Source organism: Vigna radiata, chromosome 1, assembly GCF_000741045.1.
Source record: "Vigna radiata var. radiata cultivar VC1973A chromosome 1, Vradiata_ver6, whole genome shotgun sequence".
NCBI lineage: Eukaryota > Viridiplantae > Streptophyta > Magnoliopsida > Fabales > Fabaceae > Vigna > Vigna radiata.
This window is the reverse complement of record NC_028351.1, coordinates 35,759,140-35,783,403: the sequence shown is the minus strand read 5'-3', so window position 1 is coordinate 35,783,403 and position 24,264 is coordinate 35,759,140. Positions and strand designations below refer to the sequence as shown.

Below are 24,264 nucleotides of genomic sequence, written 5' to 3'. Positions count from 1 at the left end.
AGGCTCAATTGAGTTGAACCACTATAAACTCTTGTATAAATCTTGCTTTATTTTCTTTACTTGGTTTTCACATCTTTGAAAGATTGAAAAGGTTCATTTGAAACAACTATTATAAACTGTATTTTTTAAAGAAGGGAAAGATGATTTTTTTAATCCAATTCACCTCCTTTTTGGTTAAGATCTATTGGTTTTGACACTATTAACATTTTTTTACACGTTGTCCAAAGTATACGTTTTGTTCGATAAGAGTCTCATGTGCATTCAAACTACTCAGATGGTACCTATAGAAAATACTCTGATACTAAAGTTAGTAGATGACCGATTAATATAGTATTAATGCAATGATGCATGTATTGCATGTCTAATGCAGGTATTTGAAAGTAATACCTTAGAGCTTTATTTATAGTTGTTATTATTATTATCAATTTTTACCTTTTTATCGGTTTAATCACAATCCAATCATATCTTAATCAACATTAACATGTTGACTCGTCATGAGTGGTCGGCTCATAGTGGTTTGCCAAATGTGGTCAGACAAGGGTAGTTGACCAAATGTGATTGGCCAAAAGTGTGATCGGTCTTGGAATTAGACCACTTGATTGATGGTTGAATGTTTAAAGTTGACCAAATGGACATACAATACACAAGTCCCTATTGCCATGACACTTTCCCTTAACTTGCCATGTATATCCAAAAGTTACATTTCATTAAATATTGACTTAGGTATTAGTGATTTAAACACTGTCAGCAAAAATGACTAAAATAAACAAATTTTACAAAAAAGGAACCATTTTGAACGTCGAAAAAACTTGAGAACCATTTTGAACAAAAATTATGAAACTAAAATAGATATTAGATATTAATCCAAAATGATAATATGGATCCATTAAAAAGGTATAATATTAACTTTATTTAAAATATTTATAAACATATCCATTTCTAAAATAGTAAAGAATATAAAAAAATAGAAAACAAAAATAAATGTCTCCTTTTAAAACTAAAATTACATATGTGAATTACCAATCCTGCGGGGAGAACTCATTTACAATCATAGAAAGTTCTATATGTAAGATAAATTGGATCACCTTAATTTATATTTTTTTTTAAGGAACATTATTATTTTATACAAACAATTGGACTAGTTTTTTTTTTTTGTTAAGATGGCTTGTGCAAACCTATAAGAATTATAATAAGCGTAAAATTTAAATGTAACATTATTAAAAAAATATATTTTCATTAAACTGAAAAAAAATTAAATACAACTTTGATTATTATTTTCATTTAATTTCATCCTCTCTTCTCCAATTTTTCCAATGATAACAACCTTAAATAGTTAATAGAAAAAAAATCGTATGTATTATATATCAATTCATGAAATGTGTTATGTAACAATGTTAGTATCATGTGTCAAGTTAATATCAGTATTATGTATAAAGTCATTATCAATTTCAAATGTTAGTGTCATATATTTAATTCAGTCCAAATTTTCATTAATTTAATTTTTATTTTTGTTAATTTTATTTAACTTTGTCTCAATTTTGTCACTTGACCAAATTTAATTTTAATATAAATGTTATACTAAAATTTTTATTAAAAGTTCATATTTTTATTTCAATATTTTTTCATTATTTTTAAACCTATATTATTACAATATAATTATTATATTTATATTTAATTTTTGTTACATATAAAAAATAGAATTAGAGTTAATTCAAAACTAATGAAAATTTTTCTTTCTAATTTTAAAAATAATGAATAACTTTCTTTATAATTTTAAACTAACTTTAACTCTATTTCTTGGTTAAGAAAAATCAAATATAAAACTTATAATTTCTTTCTAATAAATTAGTTAAAATTGATTTAAAAATAATACAAAATATATTTAATAAAAATGTAAATTCTAATAAAAATTTTAGTATTTATATAAAAACTAAATTTAATCAATTTGGAGAGTGACAAAATTAAGAGTGAATTGAACAACATTAAAGAAAATTTACACAAAATTAAACAAAAAAAAATTGAAACCAAATTAATATAAAACATTGATGACATTTGACTTAACACATAACATTAATATTAATTTCACATATCACACTACCATATAACATAAATAGAATCACATAACACAAGGGTTAAATATGTTTTTCGTCCCCTTACTATTAGCCGTTTTTGTGTTTAGTCCCTTTTTCAAACTATAGTATAATTTAGTCCTTCAACTTTAGAAAACTCTGATTTTAGTCCTTTTTACCAACTTTTTTTAACTTTATTTGCTGTTTCAAACGCGTTTCTCAGTTAACATTGAAGCAAAAAATGTGTCAAACAGTGTAAACAATCCAAATGTTATAATGTAACGTGCTTGAAACAGCAAATAAAGTTTAAAAAATTTGGTAAAAAAGACCAAAATCATAATTTTCTAAAGTTGAAGGACTAAATTGTACTATAGTTTGAGAGAGGAACTAAACACAAAAACGGCCAATAGTTTGGGGACGAAAAACATATTTAACCCCATAACACAATACTGATTTAATATATGAATAACTTTTTTAAAATTAAAAAAACAATTACAAAAATTGACACAACACACATTATTCACCTTTTGTTAAGGATTTAAACACTAATATAAAAAAAATTGAATTTTTTTTTTAAAAATAGAACTAAATTGAATAAAATTGAAAAAATAAGGACAAAAATTCTATTAGGCCAAATAAAAATATCAAGAAAAATCTAAAAAATTTTTCCTTGACAGTCTTTTATTATTTAATTAAAATAGTATCATATTTGTATTTAATATAAATGTTTACAAATCAGTTGAACTGGTTTTGAACATAAATAATTATCAAACCTAAAAGTAAAATAATTTATATTTTGCTTCAGCTCAGTTTGAATGACTTCCTAGAATAATACAATGTAATTACATGAATTTTAATGTTCTTATTGAGGCGGCAAATAGTAAAATACAACACAGCATACTGATAAATAAAACAACATAAAAATTGAAACTATAAAATCTAAATCCAGCATAGTAGTGTGAACTAGACAATGAACCAAATATATATATATATATATATATAAAGAAATTAAGAGAAAAAATATTTATATCCAAATAAAGGCAGTATTCATCTGAAAGTCAAGTTTCCTGAGTACTTTACATAGAAATGCAGCAAAAAGAAAACAAAAATATATATTGAAAAAGAACATCTAAAATTAAAAAATGCCATTGACTTTTCAACATGTTTCCAATGTAATAATCATTTTCTTCCTGCACCAAATTAATGAGGCCACAGAAGATGATGTTCAGGGTAGGAAGAAATATACAATAGAAGATTGGGTTCTGGTCAGGACTCAGTGGACGATGTAGTAATAAAAGTTGCAGAGATCCTGATAAAGTCTCCAACCACTTTCAAAATATCCTTCCAGAAGGTCATACACCAGCAAAGATCATACTTTTACATTCTGGGTCAAGAATCTAAAACTTCATAACCATTTTATAATGTTAAGTGCACATGATAGCACAGGTACACTCTAACTGATGTCCGCATAGTCCATAAAATAAATGAAAAAATTGTGCAGGTCCTAGTAAGATAGGAGGAGCATGCCAATCCCAAATCAATAGGGTATTCTTCTATATAACCATCTAAATAAATACACTGATTGCCTTTCTCTCCTAAGGTAATTATTACCTTACCAAAACTACACACTAACTAGTAACAAACAATTCTTCATTACTGGGATGTAGCCCAGGATTCTACAGGGAACTAGGCTACATTTTCAAACTGCCGCGTGATACTCATCTATAGTTTGTTTCATTGCATCCAATTGTGACATAATAAATTCGACCTTTTTGTGACAAATCTCATTGGCTATTCTTGGACCATAGTCACATTTCTCAAATGGACGATATTCACAAGCACTTTTGATTTCATCACGCAATGCCACCTGAATGTCCTGAAACATTTGAAAATAAAAGTAGTTAAGCACAAGTTTGAGCATAAAATTCATGATGATGAACTCGAACAAATCAGAGTCAGTTGATTATAAGTTCACTGCTTTGCTTTGAAAAATCCACTGCATTTTCATTGTTTAATTAAGGATAAGTAATCTTTTAATAAATACAGATTTCACACTCAAGTAATTTAACAAACACTATACAAAGCAAACAAAACTATTTCTTGAGAAAGTTTATATTATAAAAGAAATTTCATTTAAGTACCAATTACCAATTTATATGCACTTGTGCACCTAGTAGTTGAGATTTAAAGTATATATATCTCAGCAAAAATAAGAATTCATTTCATATCTACAATTTGGGTTCACTGAGTTTTAAGTTAAGTTTGCTTGTCATGCTTAGTATTGTTTGAGCAACCTGACTAATTTATGTAATTTGTCTTGAACAATTCAGCCTTAATTTTAAATATGAATAAGAATATTTTGAATATATCAAACTATAATTTTACTAAAACACAAAGGCCAAACTTATAAGGAACGTGTAATAAGTTGTAATAACAAGAACACTGGTAGATTTTAGCCTCACTATTTTTGGAGCTTAAAGTCTACTTTAAGTTGAAGTTAAAAATAAAAGCTTTTAGTTTAAATATAAGGTTGGAAGGTAATCACTAATTCTATCTTTTTAAAATCAAAAAGATACTTTTTGAAATTATTGTCATAAGCATCCAAACACTTGGAAACACATCCTTAAAATCTAGCTATTATGGGGGAGAACCAAATATTCAAATACTCCAACCAGCATCCCATATTACTCTCTATGTGAAACTTAAGCCCCCTATAATACACAAAGCTCCTGTCATAATGTCCTTGACACATGTTTAGAATGTCATTATTTAAAACATTTATGTGTAGCAATACCACAAAGTTCAAATTCCAGTTCACAGAAATCCTGGTTGCAAGTAATATCGGTGGTGCTATGGGACTGAGTTTCTGTTAATTAAGGGAGTATAGTCAGAGTTGTTTTAGTAAAAATCTTACGTTTCTAACAAGTTTGGCAAACATAGGATATTAAGATATAGGGAGAGGAAGATTTGGGGTATTGGGGTATGTTCTATCTCAAGTTCTAGAAATGTAAAGAGTAACAACTTATATTCATTTTTCTCTCCTAGTAGAGTTCACATCCGTAATACAGGGCTAATGGAGATATTATCAACAAAAAAAATCTTTTCATTAATTTTTTTTCTCTAAATTCAATCATTAATTAGACTGATGCCATTTTGGTAGTGTGCTCATTTCGGAACCAACCCCTTAGTATGTGATGAAGTAGAGTATATATCCAAGAATCGTAGAGAAAAACGAAGCTACATATAATAGCTTCTGCTGTGAAGCGGATGAAGCATCCATGAACATAGATCCAAACACATGGTTAATATACATGTATACACCAAAAATGTAAATTGATTTCTGTGAGACAAGGACCTTGATTAATTGCATGAACTCAAGGCAGTGATTTTGGACCACATCTTTCCTAGGACCAACAGGGCTTGCAAGCTCATCCATTACTCCTCCGGCAAGCTCCAATACCTTCACGATTCTCTACAATGACCAGCAGAAAAGGGGAAAAATAATCAAATAAAACAAACTATAATATTGTGATATTCAGGACCCTTTTGTAAAAGTTTTCAAAATTTACCTTTTCTACATTCTGAAGTCTCTGCAAAGAAGTTGTTTGGCCCTGTGAGTCCATGGTTGCGGAGTCCTAGTGTTCCCTCTCTAATTCAGGTCTATACAATAAATTATGTGGAAAACAAAATGATCCATAAGACTTCAAAAGCATCAAATGCACAATTAACAATTTCATAATCACATAAAGTGACAACAATAACAAGTGTTGGATTGGGATGCATCAGATTATAAGGATTTTTTAGTCAACAGAATAGTCAAAATGACCCATCTAGAATATCATAAAATACTAATTGAGAAATAGTAAAATTAAAAAGAAAAAAAAGTATTTCTTCTTTAACATTTTCTCTGACTCGGACATCTTGTTTATCTCTCTCATGAAGTTCACAGGTCACGGCTAGTGCATTGTGCCTCTGTCTGTATCAGCTGGTTTATTTCCTTCTCCTCTTGTAGGAAGCAAATCTAATTCCAACAAACCATGAGCATGGGCATTACACTCATTTACTACACCATGTATATATGTTCTATTTGGATTAACCCTTGAATGCCAAGAATCTTGGAGAACCTTACATTCAATTTCAAAAATCACTTTAGGGAACAGTAATCCTTCGGTGTTTGGATGGCCCATCTAAAGCAAAGAGCTTCTGCAACTGCTTTTCACAACAGTGGATGAGATGAGATGTAGGCATGTAGCAGATGCCAAAATCTGGCCATAGTAGTCGCTAAACACCACCCGTTAACCAGAACCTCTGTTGGTGACATCGGAAGCATCAATATTAGCCTTGAAATGTTCTCGGACTAGAGGCTTCCATGAGTCATTTATTCATCTCCTGTTTTGTGGGTATTAACTATACTTGTATATATGGTTTTGTAGAAAAATTCTAACTACTCCCTTTTTCAAGAAACCCAACTCTTTCATTCTAAAAAGTAGAGTAAATAATACTCTTCTTTGGCTTCGAACATTTCAAAATTGGTCAACCCTGTACCGTTGGATTCCACATACCTAAATTTCTATTAAGTATTTCATCAAACAGGTTCTTGGCACTCTAGAAATTGTCCATTTCGATGGGTGGGGCTATGAGGAGAACAAATCGATCCCACTCAACATGACTTAATCAAACCGTTTTTCTTTTGTTTTCAACTTATTATTGTTTTAGTACTCTTATTCTAAAATAATACTAGTGAATTGACAGCTTCTGGTTGGATGCGTCTAACAATTCATTTAGGGTTCCGTCACCAAAGTGTTTCTCACAGAAAACACTCTGAAACTGGTTACAAACTAAATCGGATCCGGTTTTCGAGCCCATACCCAATTTCACGGTAAATCACTAACCCAGAATCAATTCAGAACACTCTTCTGAAGTTTACATATACGATTATGTATCTTAAAAAGAGGAAACATAAGAAACATACAAGCAAAGGAAGGAAGAAAGGAAATCAAATTAATCACTGACAGTGTAAGATAAGACTTTGCTGCGGTGAAGAGAAGGATGCTGAAATCAACTGTGCTGGTTGAAATAGGGTTTTCTCAGAAACAAGGAAAAAGTTGTTCACTGCCTGCAGAGGAAGGAAAGGAAGAAAGAATGGAATTGAGAGAATGTTTTTTGAAAGCCAGCTAAATACAAGGAATAGGTTTAAACGTTATTCTATTTTTGGGAGGTTTTTCCATTTTGATCTCCGTCTTATTGGAATTCTCAATTGAGTTTTTATAAGTGTTAATTTTAATCAATTAAGTCTCTGCTGTTAAATTTAATTAAAAAGATTAATTTTTTTGCACAGCAGCTAAGAGGATGACCTGTTAATTTCTATAAACGTGACCTAATTAGAGTTGAAACGTGGCATGAATTAAGTCCCATAAGTGCTAATTTCAATCAATTTCAACTCTAATTCATGCCAAGTTTCAACTCTAAATAGCCTATGTTTACAGAAATTAACAGGTCATCTTACAACTGTGCAAAAAAGTTAATCCCGTTAACTAAATTTAACAGTAGGGCTTAATTGATTGAAATTAGTACTTATAGGGACTCAATTGGGGATTCTAATAAGACGGAGATCAAAATGAAAAAACCTTCCAAAATTAAGGACATTACTTTTTTAAAATATGTTTATATTAAGCTAAATCAAGTTGATTATCTTAAATGTGAATCATTTATTGGTTTTTTATTTAATTTTTCTTAAATTATTTTCTTCGTACGTTAAATAGTATAGTACAACTAGGATTTAGGAGAAAAATAACAATTAAAATTATTTATTTTTCTTTATAATTTGACTCTTATAATTAAATCATGTCGAATTATGATGTCATTATTAATCATTTACAAAAGAGTTTTGATATTTATAGGTATGGGATACTGCTGCTAGAAGTTCATTGGGGAGGAATAATATCAAAACTGAAGCCTATTATACAAGTGAGACGTATACTTTCTGGCCTAATTCTGAAAATCTTTGAAGTTATAATATAAAATGGATTACTCAACATTTTTTCTTTTAACAATTTAATCAACCTGACAAGTAAATGAATCTCATTCGTGTTCTGTTGACTACAAAAGCAAGAAAAATTATGTCACATCACATTCTTGTAAACATGCTGGAGTAGATATATTCGATTAAAAGATATATATTTTTCGACAGATTTTTTTATAATATTTTAATATAATATATATATATATATATAACATTCCAATAATTATAGTATTAAACTATAATATATTTATTACATTCTTAGAATAGTCATAAGAACAAGAAATAAAAGTTTTTCTCAATATACAAACCATCACTTAAATTGTAAACTTAATACAATCCAAACTTAAAACGACTAAAACAGGGATCTCGTCCGTAAGAGCTAAACACTAGCCGATCTTCCATCACGTCTGTTCCACCAGCGTCTCACCACTTTCTACTCACACCCACCAGATGATCATCGTCGAACGCACAACACAACAATAACACCCAAACAAAGATAAAGTAAGGGTGAACTAATGCAACAAAATAACATGATATTTTTAAATTAATAATATAATTTCTAACTTATAAGTTAAATCTCTTAATAATACAATAAACACACCATGATCATCATAAACTCAACTCATTCAAATAATCGTATGAATATCGAACTCTAGACAGGTTTACGCTTGCAGTGGTACTTTACTCAGATACATCATATCCTACTCTGTCTCCCAAAGTGGATCTTCGGATATGGATGCACTTACTTGCTAGCTCAATTATCTTATCATACTCTGTCTCCCAAACTGGATCTTCGGATATAAATACAACCACTGAAACTAAATCCTTCCTACTCTATCCAACTTCTCAAGATGGATCTTCGGTAATGATTTCTCACTCTCCACCAAACTCTTACTATGTTCAAATACATAAATTTCACATCCAACATAATATAATACATTCAACACAAATTTCATATCCATTGAGTATTTTACAAAAATAAAATCAGCAGAATATAATCTGTTTGATAAAAATTAGTTAAAAACACATCGAGTAGACTTTTAGGAAAGAGAGGTGTGTCACAATGGACAACTTAAGTATCAGGTCTTTCCTTAGCCAAAGTGTTCCTCAACGTGTTATTAACAAATTTCTTATTCACAGATTCAAAACAACAACATCTAATATTATCACAGAAATTCAAATAGTTGTACAACAAGCACACAGGTTTTTCATTAACAGTAATTACACAAAATTTCAAAACATAAATAGTTATAAAAAAATATTTTATAATATAAAAGAATTTAGAAAAGTTAGCTCCCCTTACCTATATTTGAGACTCAATCTCTTGCTCAGAATTTGTTCTTCCGAAAACCCTCCAGAATTTCTACTCTTCTAAAATTTTCTTCCTAACTCTTTCTTCTCTATATATTTTTTTCTCAAGATTTCTTATTTCATTCTTCCTCTCTTTGTGCAGAATAAGTTCCCCTCTCATAGCTATTTATAGTCCAAAAAGTCTCACTATTTAAATTATTTTTTTTAAATATTATTTATTATTTTAATATTATTTTATTAATATTTTAATCACAACTTACAAAACTACTTATAAATCTTATCCTTATTAATCATGCAACTCAAAGATTCTTATCCTCTCATTATTTTTATTTTATTTTATTTTATTTATTTATTTATTTAATAAAATTTACTACTATTCATTAAAATGAATATTTTTCCTGGGTTTTATAATATACGTGTTATTTTTTTACTGATTTATTATTTATTTATGATTGTTCTGATATATTTTAAATTTAATGAAAAATTAATATGTGTTGTATCAAAATATTATAAAAGATTGTCTTAACATATTATTACCTTAAAAGAAACTATACCACTGTTATGAAAAGGTTAAAATTTCATGAATAAATATAAGGGAAGAGAAAGATGGTTCATGTTAGCATTTATTTTAATTATACAATAAATATTATAGTATTTAAATTTTTATTTTTAAAGAACATAAAGTGGTCTATTAATCTATTATTTTTATTATTTTTAACTGCATATAGGTTATGGAACAATTATTACCTTGTTTGAAGATAAATCTCAGCCTATTATTTTTGAACCTATGATGGCCAAACTTTATATAATGGAAATGAGTTACTCTTTAAATCAATTTTTGAGTGAGTTAAAGTTTAAAAAACAAAGTTGATTATTCTTTCATTCTTGTTTCCGTGGTTCTTAATATGAATATGTTACTGTTAATATAACATTAGATCAATTTTATATCATCCCATTAAATAATAATAGGATCTATGGAGTCAAGTGGTGGATGAAAAACAAAGCAGACGTTTTCAAATTATTTTTAATCTTAATATTTAAATGATATGAGACTATTAACATGATACGTGATAAAAAAAAATATTTACAGAATACTAGATATTAGTCGAGCTCAACAAATCTCATCTGTATAATATTTTACTTGGTTAAGTAAATTTCTTCCTTCATCGGTTTCATTCTTCAAGGATTATATGAAGATTTTGATCAATAAGTTGTAAGAAAACATCAGAGACAGCTAAAACTGATGTCATGAAAAAAAAAATTGTGATAATATGCAAACAACAGGAATAATATTTGCTTTTTAAGGAAGCTTCTATTACATTGTAGACAGAACATTTTTGCATACCACACTTCCTCAACAACAAAGGAATAAACAAATAGATCTGAAACAAGTCTGATAAACAAGTAGCTTATTACATTATTGTAAGAGAGCATCTGGGACAGAAAAGAAGACATAAAACAAGCAAAAGCTGGATCTTATGTGAAAATCTCTAACTATAAGGATCAATTTAATTCCTTGTGACATTAACTATGGTCCTTGGAGAGTTTCGAAGCAAGTACTTCACAACTTTGCTTATTTGTCCATCAAAGAGTTCTATCAATTTGCTTTTCACTCTCAATGATTCCAATCTAACAAAGCAGGGTGGTTGAAGTCTTGTTGAACCATCAGAGAGATCCTGCACATTGGATACATGCATGACTCAGTACTGCAATCTCTTTTTTCTCTTCATATAAATGCAAACATGTTTTGAGCATTATAATGAGCAAAAAAGAAAAATGAATACTAAAAGAACTTACAACTAGTATTGCTTGAAGGGTAAATGAACCCAGAGTCAATATCTTTGCATTGGCCAGTGCTTGCATCAGTTTTACGATGATTGAACTTTTCACCATAAACAAGCCAATACTCACAGCTCCAAGAAGAGGTAGATTGCACACAGAAGAGAGATGGTGACTATTAACACCCTTGATGGTGAAAGAACGAAGATTCGGAGTACAAAGTGCAATGTTGTAAGCTTTTTTTTCAGCAAATATATTGTAACTGTATATCTTGATGCTGAAAAGGGAAGAGTTAGATATGCAGAGAGTTTGTGAATCATTTTGCATGGAGCAGTTTCGAAGGTACAAACTTTCTAACACGCGACAGTTTGAAAAAGGCTCAACATGCTCAGCATCAGCAGTAGTTGCAGTAAACTTAACACGTTCAAGATGCAGACTTTTTAGTAAGGGCAAGTGCAAAGAGTTTGGAATCACCAACACATTTGGATCATAAACATTGCAAATCTTGAGGGATGTCAAAGACTTACAAGAAAAGATGAAAGGGAGGGAACGAAATGCAGGTTTGCAAGTTAAATCTATACGCATTGTCAAACGCTGCACATCATGAACCATAGCATATTTCATGATCAAGTCTAGTACTTCAGGCTCATTTGGACTTATAACTACAAGATTTAACAGGGAATGAGAATGATCTCTGCTAGACAAAACCCAAGACACAAATTTTCTGAAACAAATGTCTCCAGTGTATCTGGCACAGAATGTGAGACTGGTGAGACATTTGCAGAGATTCTTCCATCTTTTAGACAGAACACAGGTTTGAATAGCAGCTTTTGTGCTCATAAAACTCATTATGTGGAGCAAAACACAATCAGGCAACTCACTGATTCTGTCCTTCTCATCTTTTCTACATCTTCTCTTCTGTCTCTTTCTTTTCATCACCAAATCTCCCTCAAATTGTTTGCGTTTTGGAGCCATCACTTTCTACTTTTTCAGTTCTACACTGTGGTAGCAGAAAGTGATAGTTAAAGGGTAAAACGAGTGTGTGAAGAACAAGACATTACGTGTCTTTTATAAGCAACAGTTTGCAGAATATTGCATCAGACAGTACAAAAGTTTGAACCATCTTACTGCATTAAAATCTTTATCATATTAGGAAGGTGAATTTGTTAATTTTCATTAGTTTATATTTTACTTAATATGTGACTGTGTTATTAAATTTTATGCCTATATTATTTATTGTAATCTACTATTTATTTTTAAGATTATTGGCAATGTATATTATGAGTGTAAAAACATTGACATCAGTAATTGTTGGTATGATTTTGAATATATTTATTACTATATAGGAAACTTTGTGATTAGATTACAGTGTATGCAAATATTAATTGATCCGCGTTTGAACAATATTTTGTCTGATACTATGGAAGAATATTTTTTAATTTAATTACTTAACATATTTGATAGAACTTTACTTATATATTTCATACATTTATTAATTTATTATACAATGAAAATTATATACTAATTTTATTCAATAACAATAAATGATGCAAATGTTAATATTTAGTCAGAAGTGTCAAATTACTTTATATACGTGTATGTTATCTATACAGAAAGATATAGGTCTTTCCGTAAATAAATAAATAAATAAAAGGCAGGGAAAGATATTTAATAATAAAATTTAGTAAAGAACATATACCACTGTAAATTTTATTGATAAATATTATTGTATATAAATGTATGAATGTATAAGATAATGTAATTTATTACAATAGAATGAGAGAAAATTATTAATTAACTCAATATTATATAAAAGAAAATGCTAGAGAAAAGTTGATTAGATCTTATATGTTTTGATTCAGTGTTATTTAATTATAAAATAGATTATGTGAGACGAAATGAGTTTTGTGTATAGATCCTATATGTTTTAGTAAGCAAAAATTCATTAGATTATATGCATCCATGTTGTACCACGTGTTAACAAGTAAAATTTATAAACATAGGATAATGTTCTTATTTTTCACGTTTAGCAAGAAGATATAAAAAATCTAAGTCAATATCAATGATTTTGAAAGAGGTGCTAAAATTGTTTCAAGTCAGTACACATTCTAAATGATCAATGAGAATTATGAAACGACTCTCTATATGTATAGTTCTACATTTTTCCTACGATTTGAATAAAATCTCTTTGACCAAAGTCTAATAAGTTACTCCAATCCAAGTATCAAAATGTTGCTTGAAAAGAAGATTAAGATTTACTATTAGGTACATATATTGTATCCCTAAATTCACAAGTGAATGGACTAAACAGTAAAGATAAAGATTTGAAGTTAAAACAATAATAGAGCATAAGAGGATTCAAAGCGACTTTTATCTCAATGTAGTTTTTAATGAAATTTTTCTTCCAAGGTGAAGAAAAGAACACTAAAGAGAAATAATGTGTTAAAGAGTGATTATGTTTAGTATCTCATTTTTTATTTAAGACTTAATGTGTTTTAAATAATATTCAATGTCTTAGTTAGAAGTGACTTCTTTTCTAAAGAATACTTAGTGTCTTTGTCAATAGTAGTTGAACTCTAAATATTATTTAATATTAGTGATATTTGTTCATACAATATTTAGATTTATAACTAAGAATAGATACATATTCAAATAATATTTGAGTTGCTTTAGGTAGAAGTCATTGAGATCCAATTAATACACATTTATATTAACATTGGTTTGTTTGGTGAAATTTGATCATATTGACTGAAAACTAAATTTCTTCAAGTAAAATATTTTGTTATTTTTAGTCCACTATTTATATAGGAAAACAATACCCTAAGGAAATACCTCAAATGTCCAATTTGATTTCATGATTACACTTTTTTGGTTTTTTAGTCATTTGCCTTGTCACTTAAATTTTCCGCTTTCTTTTTCATATAAATTTTTTATTCCTCTTCTTCTTGCATTACTTTTTTTGTGGGTAAATAGATTGGCTCACTGACTCACTTAATAACAATTTTTTTAAATAAAAAAAATTACAAACTTTCTATAATTCAAATCTAAACAAATTTTACTCCCAAATTTCACTCGTAGTGTTTAATTAATTTTGAAAATAGGAAACTTAAATAATTTTTTCAAGCAAAAAATAATAATAAATATCTTTTTATAAAATTAAAATTAAATTTTAATAAAATAAAATTAGGTAGGTGGGTTGATGGGCCAACCTGGCCCATTACGGGTTCAACCCGCATGAGCCGGGTTTAAATGAGCCGGGTTGAAATTTTACCCGCATAAAAAAATACAATTTTTTCAAACCCAACTCGGTCCAAACCTGTGATGGGTCGGGTTGGCCCACGGGTTGTAATCCATTTTGACAGCTCTAGTGTTTATAGTATGGGTTTTTAGTTATTGTTTGGACGGGATGACCGAGATGGACCAATGAATCAGTTGACGGGATGGACCGATTGATCGACCTACCGAGTTGGCCTAGATACACCTGATGGATGAGTTGACGGGGATGGTTGAGATGGACTAATGGATTAAAGAGCTTATGTTCCTACTTGGTCCTATAGGTATATTAAAGAGTGCAACCCAATAAGGCCCTTCAAGCCTCTTCATTATTGAGCAGTTCAATAATATTATTTATTATTTATTATTTTGTTGTTATTTATTATATATTAATATTATATTGTAGATACATTTGGATAGTTTGGTATCTTGGTTATATTTATTATTTTGTTGTTATTTATTATATATTAATATTATATTGTAGATACATTTGGATAGTTTGGTATCTTGGTTATATTTATTATTTTGTTGTTATTTATTATATATTAATATTATATTGTAGATACATTTGGATAGTTTGGTATCTTGGTTATATTTATTATTTTGTTGTTATTTATTATATATTAATATTCTTCCCATGTAATATTATTCTAATAAGAGCATAAGCTATCGACGCATGTTGATCTTATAAATACAATTAGGATTCTTTAATAAATACTCAATTCATAATCACTCTTACTTTCACTTATAGATTCTAAGTCAGTTATTAATTTGAGCGTCGAAAAGTTTTTGTAAATAAAACTTTCTCCTCTCGAAAGCCAGAAGTCCTTTTCACACACAAAAAAAAAAACAATAAAACTATCGGTCATATCTTGTCACCTATCAAAAAATTCACATACTAAGATCTAGATAAGAACAAAACTTATAATTTGTCATGATAATAGTTTAGACAAAAATAAATATGTTTTATTATAATAAATATGTTTTATTAATAATAAGCTCTTCTCACTTTTTCTCATAGAAAAAGTATTAGTAGACTATTAGCATATAAGATTTTGGAGAAGAATAATGCAAAGAATACCCATAGTGTATATAATTCTAGCTAACTGAGAAGGTTTTTTAGGTTAATCTAATGTACTATTTTCCTCGTCAATGTATCTTGCTGTTCAAGTTCAAAAAATATCCATAAAAGTTGGTCATGTGTAACATTGTCTGACTAAACCCAACGTTGTTTTCCTAATTATTTTCAAAAACATGTCTTCTTGTATAGATTTCTATATATTTGTCCCTTTCTATTGTTTTCATCTGGAATTTTGTGGCAATTTTTCATTGTCAATGAATGTTTTCTATTCGTTTCTTTTTGCAAACCAACATCACTCGTGAGCCTACACGTGCCCCTTTTAGCTCTTTTATTTTTAATAATCCGTTCCTCATTAAGATGCTTTATGTTTTTTATGATTGATCAGATAAAGAAACGATAAATTTTTGTACGAGTATATATAAGGTGTGGAAAGAAAAAGTTGTTTGGTACAATATAAACAAGATGAAAACAACATGGTTAGAACTTAGATATGCACATTTGTCTTGAACTTTTTATCTTAGACTTTTGAGTCAAACTCATGGCCATCATCGTGTCATTCAACTATTCCTTTATTCTAAGGAAAAATATTCAAGCACTATTTGACACCCACCTATATAAATAAAATAATCATAAAAACAATCGTACAATTTTATTTTCTTTTACATTAATAATTATGATTTGACGATTTATTATAAAAATAATATAGTCTTAATAAAAATGAATTTTTGTATTTATAAAGTAAAAAATCGAATAAAAAATAGTGAATGCTAATATTAAATGGGGTTAAATATGTTTTTGCTCCCTTAACTTTCAGTGAAAATTGGAATTAGTTTCTCTTCAAAACTTTGGTCTAATTTAGTTTCCCAAATATAAAAATGTATGAATTTAGTTCTTTTAACTAAATTTTGTTAAATTTATTTGATGTTTCAAGAAGCATGTTTCATGATAGCATTTGGATTGTTTACACTATTTGACACATTTTTTATTCTTAACTGAGAAACGCATTTAAAACATCAATTAAAGTTAATAAATTTTGGTTAAAATGACTAAACTTATACATTTCAAAAGTTGGAGAACTAAGTTAGACCAAAATTTTAAAAAGAAATTAATTCCAATTTTCACTAAAAGTTAAGGGATAAAAACATATTTAACCCTCTTAAATGGGAGTAAGAACTTTTTTTTTTTCACAATATTATTGTCTATTTTGTATTTATAAAAAAAAAGAAAGAATGAAAAGTAATAAAAGATAAAACTTTTTAGATGTGAAAAGCACTCAGAACAACCCTCTCAAAAGTGCTTTTAGCTTGCATAGTTTCAAGCAGAAAATAAACAAAAAGCATATAAATTAATTAAACTTCTCCTTAAAACATGACATACAATGTCACAAACTCATTAAACTATCTCACCAACCCATAGTTCAGGTTAAAAGTATCATTCTTTTAACAGTTCGAGAACAATCAAAACATTAAATTTTAAATAGACAGTACCATAGACTTTCTCTTGAAGAAACATATTAGAACTTTATTTAATCATTCATTCACTTGGTTGACATAACTTTTTTAATCACTTTTTCTACCACATGGTAAACCAGGGAGTTTGGAGTGGAAAGATAATCTCTTACCTAAAATCTAAAAGCAATAATTTGGCAAATATTGATAAGAACATTATTGCTAGTGAGATAATTAATCAACTTATAGGTTATTGACAAATACATTACAAGTTCTTCACCAAGCAACTTTAAGTTATACATGTAAAATATGCGTTTTCTATTAGACATATATATGAAAGAAAAATTGCATACAAGGCACCCTTCTGGATCTGGTTTTTCCCTAGAGAGGCTTCTTGATGATGCTTATTTTTGTTTCACTCAGTTATGAAGTGGGTTTGGTCCACCAGGAGTAGCTGTATGGGAAACAGTATGAAATCCACTGACCTTGTTTTCTTTGATTTGAGCAGAATTGAAAGTATGTCGGAATGAAGAAAAGGGGAACCTGGTTCTTGTTCTTGGCTTCTTGATCTCTTCCTTGAACTCCCATGAAATGTGCCTGCAACAACTTGAAAGATGGAGCACTATAGCTAGTATGAAAAGAAGGAACATGATGGTTGATAAGAATCTAGATTTATGAACTGCCATGATTTCTATACGACAGGAGGAAAAAAGGGGAAGGTTGGGATGAAAACTTGATTTAATAATAATATATTTGGAAAATACATGACTTCACTGTTCACATGAACAGTCAGAAATTAAATACTTGCATGTAGGTGGTTAGCTGGTGAGTGCTATTTTTGCAAACCTCTATCTATCTATATATATATTAAAAAAATAATTTTAAATCTACATCAATATCATAAAATTAATTTGTTAAAGTGAGATTTATATTTACTAAAATTATTATTTTTAATTATATAATTTTTTTAATTATTTTCTTGGACCGAGATATGTATATGTTACACATAAAATCGAAGATAATAACGAATCAAACTAACTAAGGATTAACAAACAATAAATTATGTTATATATATAGTATGTTAGATTGTTAAGTTCTGTCTTCTTCATTTGAAGGCATTTGGGAGAAGTAATTGAGTGGATTTGAAGATAATTTTTTTATTGTTTATTTGAATTGATTTAGAGATAAGTAAAAGTGGTTTTGGAAGTAAAGTTTCTAAGAATTAATGTATGATTTAATTTATGTGACAGATTAAAAAAATTTACTTAAAAATTCACTTTCACTTATCTTCAAATTCACTCAAATAAACATCAACAAAAATTATATTCAAATCCACTCAATTACTCTTTCTCAAATCTCTTCAAATGAACAAAAACAGTCAAGATGGATGATTTTATTAGTATGGAATATCTAGATAATCGATTAACTAGAAATGAGAATTAATGATAAAAAGGATGTTAAATCTAAGTATGATTTTACTAATTTGATCGTATTAGACTTTTGAAATCTATTTTAAATATAATAGAAAGATGGATTACATATAATATTTATTGTTAATATAATGAAACTTTTACTAACTTTGACATATGTCTTTTCTTTTATATAACTTTTCTATTCGATTAAACAATAATAAGTATGAAGTAATAAAAAAAAATTTAACCTGAGTTTGAAGTTAAAAGAACAGATCAAGAAAAGAAATTGGTCTCATACTCGAAACATGTTAGAATTTTAATTTTAAGATAAGAAATTAACTTTAAATTTAATTTAATTTTACAGATCTTACTTGTAAATTGCATTATCAACTTGTGGTCCTGAGTGGTGACATGTGAACCAAGTTATATCTCAATCATGCATTGCCATAATTGATGGTAATTGGTCACAGATGCCGAAAAGATTAGGAGTAATGTTACATGGACTTATCTGTTCTTCTCCCATTCCTCACTCAGTAAGTTACTGTACACAATTTAACATTTATGTTACATGCAACTTTTTCAATGATTTCTTCACTGAATCTCACACAGGGAGCAATTATCGCTGTTCTACTGTTTCTTGATTTGGTTTTCCTAAGAGTAATGGTTAAGAAATTAAAATTAAAAGCTTTTATTTTATTAAAACAGTATAACCACAGAACATTCTACGTTGGTTTAGATATATATTCTTAATCATTATCACACAAGCAATGATTTAAAAAATAATATTTCTGTTATATTAAATTAAAATAGAATACAGATCACAAATAGTGTTACTATTTTATGTACAGGTTTCATCTCATAACTGAGTACGAATAAGTCTGAAAAACATTATATAAAGAAAAGACAAACATGAAAAAAAAATATGAATTTTGTGAATTCTGACTTATATTTTAGCACCACGACGTATCAACTATTATTGCAGAATAACATGATCAACATATATACGCAATTAAATTATTATGAATCTAGTTTATTTTGTTGAGTTTTTTTTGTGTTATTATTCGTTGTACTTTAAAATATATTACTTTTGATGATTAAAATGAATTTTAATATATTTTAAAATATTAAAATTAATATACAACATTATATTTTAAAAGAACAACACACACAAAAAAAGGAAACTCAAATTTAAAGCAATTCAATGTTTGTGGAAAGTGAATGCTATTCTTAAATAGAACTATGGAACTACATTCATGGTTCTAGTTAGTAGATATATTAGTCATTTTTGTTGTTGAAGTTACAAATTTGTTAAGTGATGAATGTTTCACAACCATTAGTTTTTTACTTTGTTTGGTCAAATTGAAAGGTTATTTATTTGTTAAAAATACTTCATAGAAGTTAACAAATATTTAGTAAGTTCAACAATAAATGCGTAATAAATTCAATCACTTAATTTATTACTTCAAATTTTTTTAAATTTGTAATTGTGAGACCTAATAAGTAATGATTATACTTTGGTGTAAACTAATCACCAATAAATTATAAGAATGTTCGATCTATAGGTCTGATCGCTCAGTCTCTAAGTGATTTAATAAATATTCCTAATGTGGACGGTTCCATCTTAAACTAATTGGACAATAATCCGATATATCCGTAAATATTTAAATAATTGTATATGAGTTAAAGTATAAGGTAGTTTAATATATAAATATTCTTATTAAAAAAACTCATCAAGTTTTAATTTGAAAGTAAGTAGTTCCTATTTAAATATTTTTTTATTGATAAAAAAAATCTCATTTTAAAAGCTTTAAATTGAAAGTAATATCTTTGTTTTCTTATATAAAACATTCATGATGGAATCTTCTAACGTGTTATGAAATCCAAGAAATAAAAATTGAAAGAAAATTATTAAATTGTAATTTAACCTATTTTATTTTTAAAGTAAGGTAAGTTTAAAATAGAGAAGATACAAGTTATATATTTACATGAGCAACTTTCCACAGTGTGTTGATGTGGCCCCCAGTGATATTGTTCTACCTGAAATAATAAAGAAACAAGGATGGAAGAAGCTTGAATCATAATGGGGTGTTTATTGCACAGGGATCTGATCAGACAACTTAGTAGCCCTACATTTATGTGTTAATGTGCGTAGGTTGTAAAGTTTTGATGTGTGTTGTACACAAACTTTATAGCTGAGATACTGTAAGCTCTGAGTTGTTCTTTGTCAACCAGTCTGTGTAACGTTACTGATACGAATCACAGTTGAGGGGGGCCAACACATTTAAGAAAAGGAAAAGTTCATGAAACAACACAAAGGTATCTCTTCTTAGTTCTTACTTTTGTATGCATATGTTGCTGTGTGCGAGAGATCCAACACAGACTTATACATAGAGTGGTACAATTTCATGGATGAATAGCTATTGTTGGAAGTTTCACGTCGATTAGAGATAAGGCCAATGTATATAAGTGGGTGTAAATCTCATCCAACAAGCTGGTTTTGTAAGATTGAATTAAGCTTAAAGTTCACTTCTAACATGCTATTAGAATCATGATTAGAGTCTATCCTAGCGATATTTTTTATCGTTAGACATGTTCAAATTAGTTTTGTGAGATTAAGTTAGACTTAAAGTCCACTTCTAACAGCTATTTATCATATAATCTCTGTTGATAAAAAAAATGGTACATTTTTATGGATAATTGGCATATTTTCAATGCATGCAATTTTGAATGTTTGAAATAAAAAGAGAAGTAGTTGGTTGATTAATAACCTCTCAATATCAAAATGTACATCAATGGACTAAGAAATTTTAATTTGAAGTTTATAGTATGAGTATGGGAGCTTAGGTTAGGTATCCAAGGATATTTGATTTTGACACCACACTACATTTCCTCATAAATGTCCACCCACGTGTCAAGAGATTATAGATTCAAATATGCTCAACACAGTTGAAATTAAGATCAATGAACCCTAATTTTGTTTAATGTTGAGTTTTGTTAACGTGATCCTAGTTTCTTTTTAATTAAGTTTTAATTTTGGTTCATTTTATTTAATTTAGTATCTTTTAACATCATTTAAATAGTTAATTATAAGTAAACAATATATGTTATGTATGATTTTTTCTTTTCGTTAATTTTATTTAATTTTGTTATTTTTTAATATTTACAAAATAATTTTTGTGTGAAATCAACATGGTCCTGTTATGACAATATAAATACTACATGTCAGTGTTAATATGTTAGTAACATGTAGTACTACACAATTCAATTCAAAATCATTTTTTTTATGAAAATATTAATAATTTATTTTAACATATACCATTAAGAAATTCAAGTATAAATTTAAGTGTTATATTAATAATACAACATATATGAATGAAATATTTAAATATAAATATAAGTATTATATTAAATAAATAAATAAATAAAATTGAAAAATATATAAAAAATTATAAATGTATTATTTTAAAATTTGAAGTCTCATCATATATTATTTAGGGTGGAATGAATATCTTAATCATTCAACATATCTTAATCATTAAATTATTTATTTTCAAATCTAGTCTTGATATACATTCTTTAAAGTCATGTTTATCTCTCTATAAAACTAATTTTTAGCAGCAACTAAATTACCTTAATCTCCATCTTCTTTTGCTTCCTTTCTCACCAACTCTCATACCATTACCATATAACTTCATGATCATCTCTTTCAAAACCCAATTAATGACCAAAGTTAGTTCATCTTAAATCCTTCACCAAGATTTAAGCTTTAAGGAAGAAGATAAGGGTTTTCATAAGCTATTCCTATCACCTAGTCACTTTCATCTTCTTCAAAACTTGACCTCCATTAAAACCCATCTTATCTATTATCTTCCACAATTTAATAGTTACCCTATATATCAAAACAATATGGTAGCTATACTTGCCTAACAGTATGGAGTGCACCAAATGCCAAGAAATACATAAATGATCTTAGAAATAGAAACCCAATGATCTTAAGCAAAGGACAAAGTACAAAAGAGAAGTTGCTAGAGGTTGCTATTATCATAAAATTTGTGGCATTTTTTCTAAAAGGAAATTATGAAAATCTGGAGAAGTTTCTTATCTTTAATTTTCATTTAGCTTCCAGCCATGAACATAAAAGGTGTATCAAGGAAGGGAGAAAGTGATTTAAGAAAAGATGATGGTGGTTTTAAGGTAGACACGATGGTAAAGGAAAAGGTTGGTTTCAAATTTTTACAAATATTTTATTTTTAGTTAAACTTATAGAGACTAACTTAAAAAGATAGCTGGACAATTATTTAAAATTTGATGTGTTACATCTGAAATTTTAGTATAGATGATTTTTTAAATAAATACAAATAGAAAATCTATAAATTGATTAGTCAATTATAGTTAGAAATTATATCTTTTAAAATTTTATTTCTCTCTTTCTAAAATTAAAGGACAAAATCAAGGGATTTTTTTCCGCCACTAAAAAGAATTGAAATCTACCATTCCAAAATGTGGATAGTATGTTTATACGAAACGTTTTTTATGAACTTTTAATTTTTGTGAACAATTTGCAACCAACATTTTTTTTTTGGAAAAAAGCATGACATTTTAGTTTAAGTAGACAAAAAGGACCAAGGCTGGAGTCCGACAATATGATAAAAAAACAAGTTAGATAGTATTTTTAACCTAAAAATCTGAATCAATTTGGCTTGTCAAGTCCGGTACTCTAATAGACCAGCCTTGTGGGTCAATCAGTCTAGCTCGTAAGTGTGACTTAAAATTAGAACATAAATTGGAACACTTCATATTAACATAGTCCGAAGTCTGAAACAACCCGAACAATAATGTCTTCCGTTCAAAACTAATTCGACAGTTCAACGTTTATATGTAAAAATAAAATAATTACTTCGTTTTCATTTGATATTATATTTCGATGGTAGAAAAAAAGTAAATATGAATCAAACCGTCAATTCGACAGTCGGACAACGGACTGGCTCAGGTTGTAAACTTTAATTCGTTTTCAATTATAAGACAATCTGCTCCAACCCATTTTGATGGACCAACGTCATTCCAAACTTAAACGGATCAAATTATTCCGTTTTGTTACTTCTAATTTCAGTTGATAATCTATAAATAAATAAATAATCAAGTGTTACTTTTTATATGATATCGCAAAGCTTATGCAATTTCAGGACTTAAAAATAAATAAATAAATAAGCTTAGGACCATTTGGGTTTTTAGTGAGGTTGTCAGGCCCATAAGGCTAAGGTCATCATAGCCTTAGGAGAGGAGAGCTTCTAATTTTCTGATTCAATTACAGAAACCATTCTCTCTCTAAAAACTTCTCTGTCCTAATTCTCTTTGACTTCTCTCTATAATTACAGCTCTTTGAACCGATCAAATCATAGTTGGGTGCTACCAAATCATTCTTGGCATAGAGGGCTTCGATTCAAACCGAACAATTCTTTATTCTAGCGAGTAAGTCATTTTCCCCTCTTTCTCCCACTGTTCTTGAGCTTAGGGCATGCAACTTTTCTGGTTGCATGTAGCTAGTGACCTTTCCCTTCTTGATTTCCATTTTTCTAACTCTAAGAGCTATACTCTACACCAAATTGGTGGTTGTAGGTCCTGTGAACGTGTCCCTGTACTAGGGGTAATATTAGGGCGTCTTCAATTATCTTATTGTTAAGCTTTCCAGGTAAGGGGAACTAATTATTTTTGTATGAATTTATTTTATAAAAATATATGCATATGAATGTTGAACTGGTGTGCTCTGGTAAAATTGTTTTATGACTTTGATTGTATTGGGTGTTATAACTGAAACTGTGAAATTGTGCATGTTGTGATGTGATGAATTTAATCTGTTTTGAATGAGTTT

The 24,264-nt window shown here is 28.4% G+C and overlaps 2 protein-coding genes and 1 long non-coding RNA gene across 3 annotated transcripts; all 3 read right to left on the bottom strand.

Annotated features, from left to right (window-relative positions):
• Window positions 1-3,092: 3,092 nt before the first annotated feature.
• LOC106777966 (mediator of RNA polymerase II transcription subunit 11) lies at window positions 3,093-7,241 on the bottom strand. The gene is made up of 4 exons (XM_014665852.2): window positions 7,083-7,241; window positions 5,639-5,729; window positions 5,425-5,541; window positions 3,093-3,945 (listed from the first exon to the last, which is right to left on the bottom strand). The coding sequence occupies exons 2-4, from the start codon at window positions 5,690-5,692 to the stop codon at window positions 3,769-3,771; spliced, it is 348 nt and encodes a 115-aa protein (XP_014521338.1). The 5' UTR covers window positions 5,693-5,729; window positions 7,083-7,241; the 3' UTR covers window positions 3,093-3,768.
• Window positions 7,242-8,368: 1,127 nt separating this feature from the next.
• LOC106768516 lies at window positions 8,369-9,525 on the bottom strand. The gene is made up of 2 exons (XR_001376256.1): window positions 9,395-9,525; window positions 8,369-8,524 (listed from the first exon to the last, which is right to left on the bottom strand). It is a non-coding gene; the product is annotated as an uncharacterized LOC106768516 (long non-coding RNA).
• A 1,385-nt stretch (window positions 9,526-10,910) lies between these two features.
• LOC106762697 (putative F-box/FBD/LRR-repeat protein At1g78760) lies at window positions 10,911-12,156 on the bottom strand. The gene is made up of 2 exons (XM_014646735.1): window positions 11,200-12,156; window positions 10,911-11,078 (listed from the first exon to the last, which is right to left on the bottom strand). Exons 1-2 carry the CDS (start codon window positions 12,154-12,156, stop codon window positions 10,911-10,913), a joined length of 1,125 nt encoding a protein of 374 aa, XP_014502221.1.
• Window positions 12,157-24,264: the final 12,108 nt, after the last annotated feature.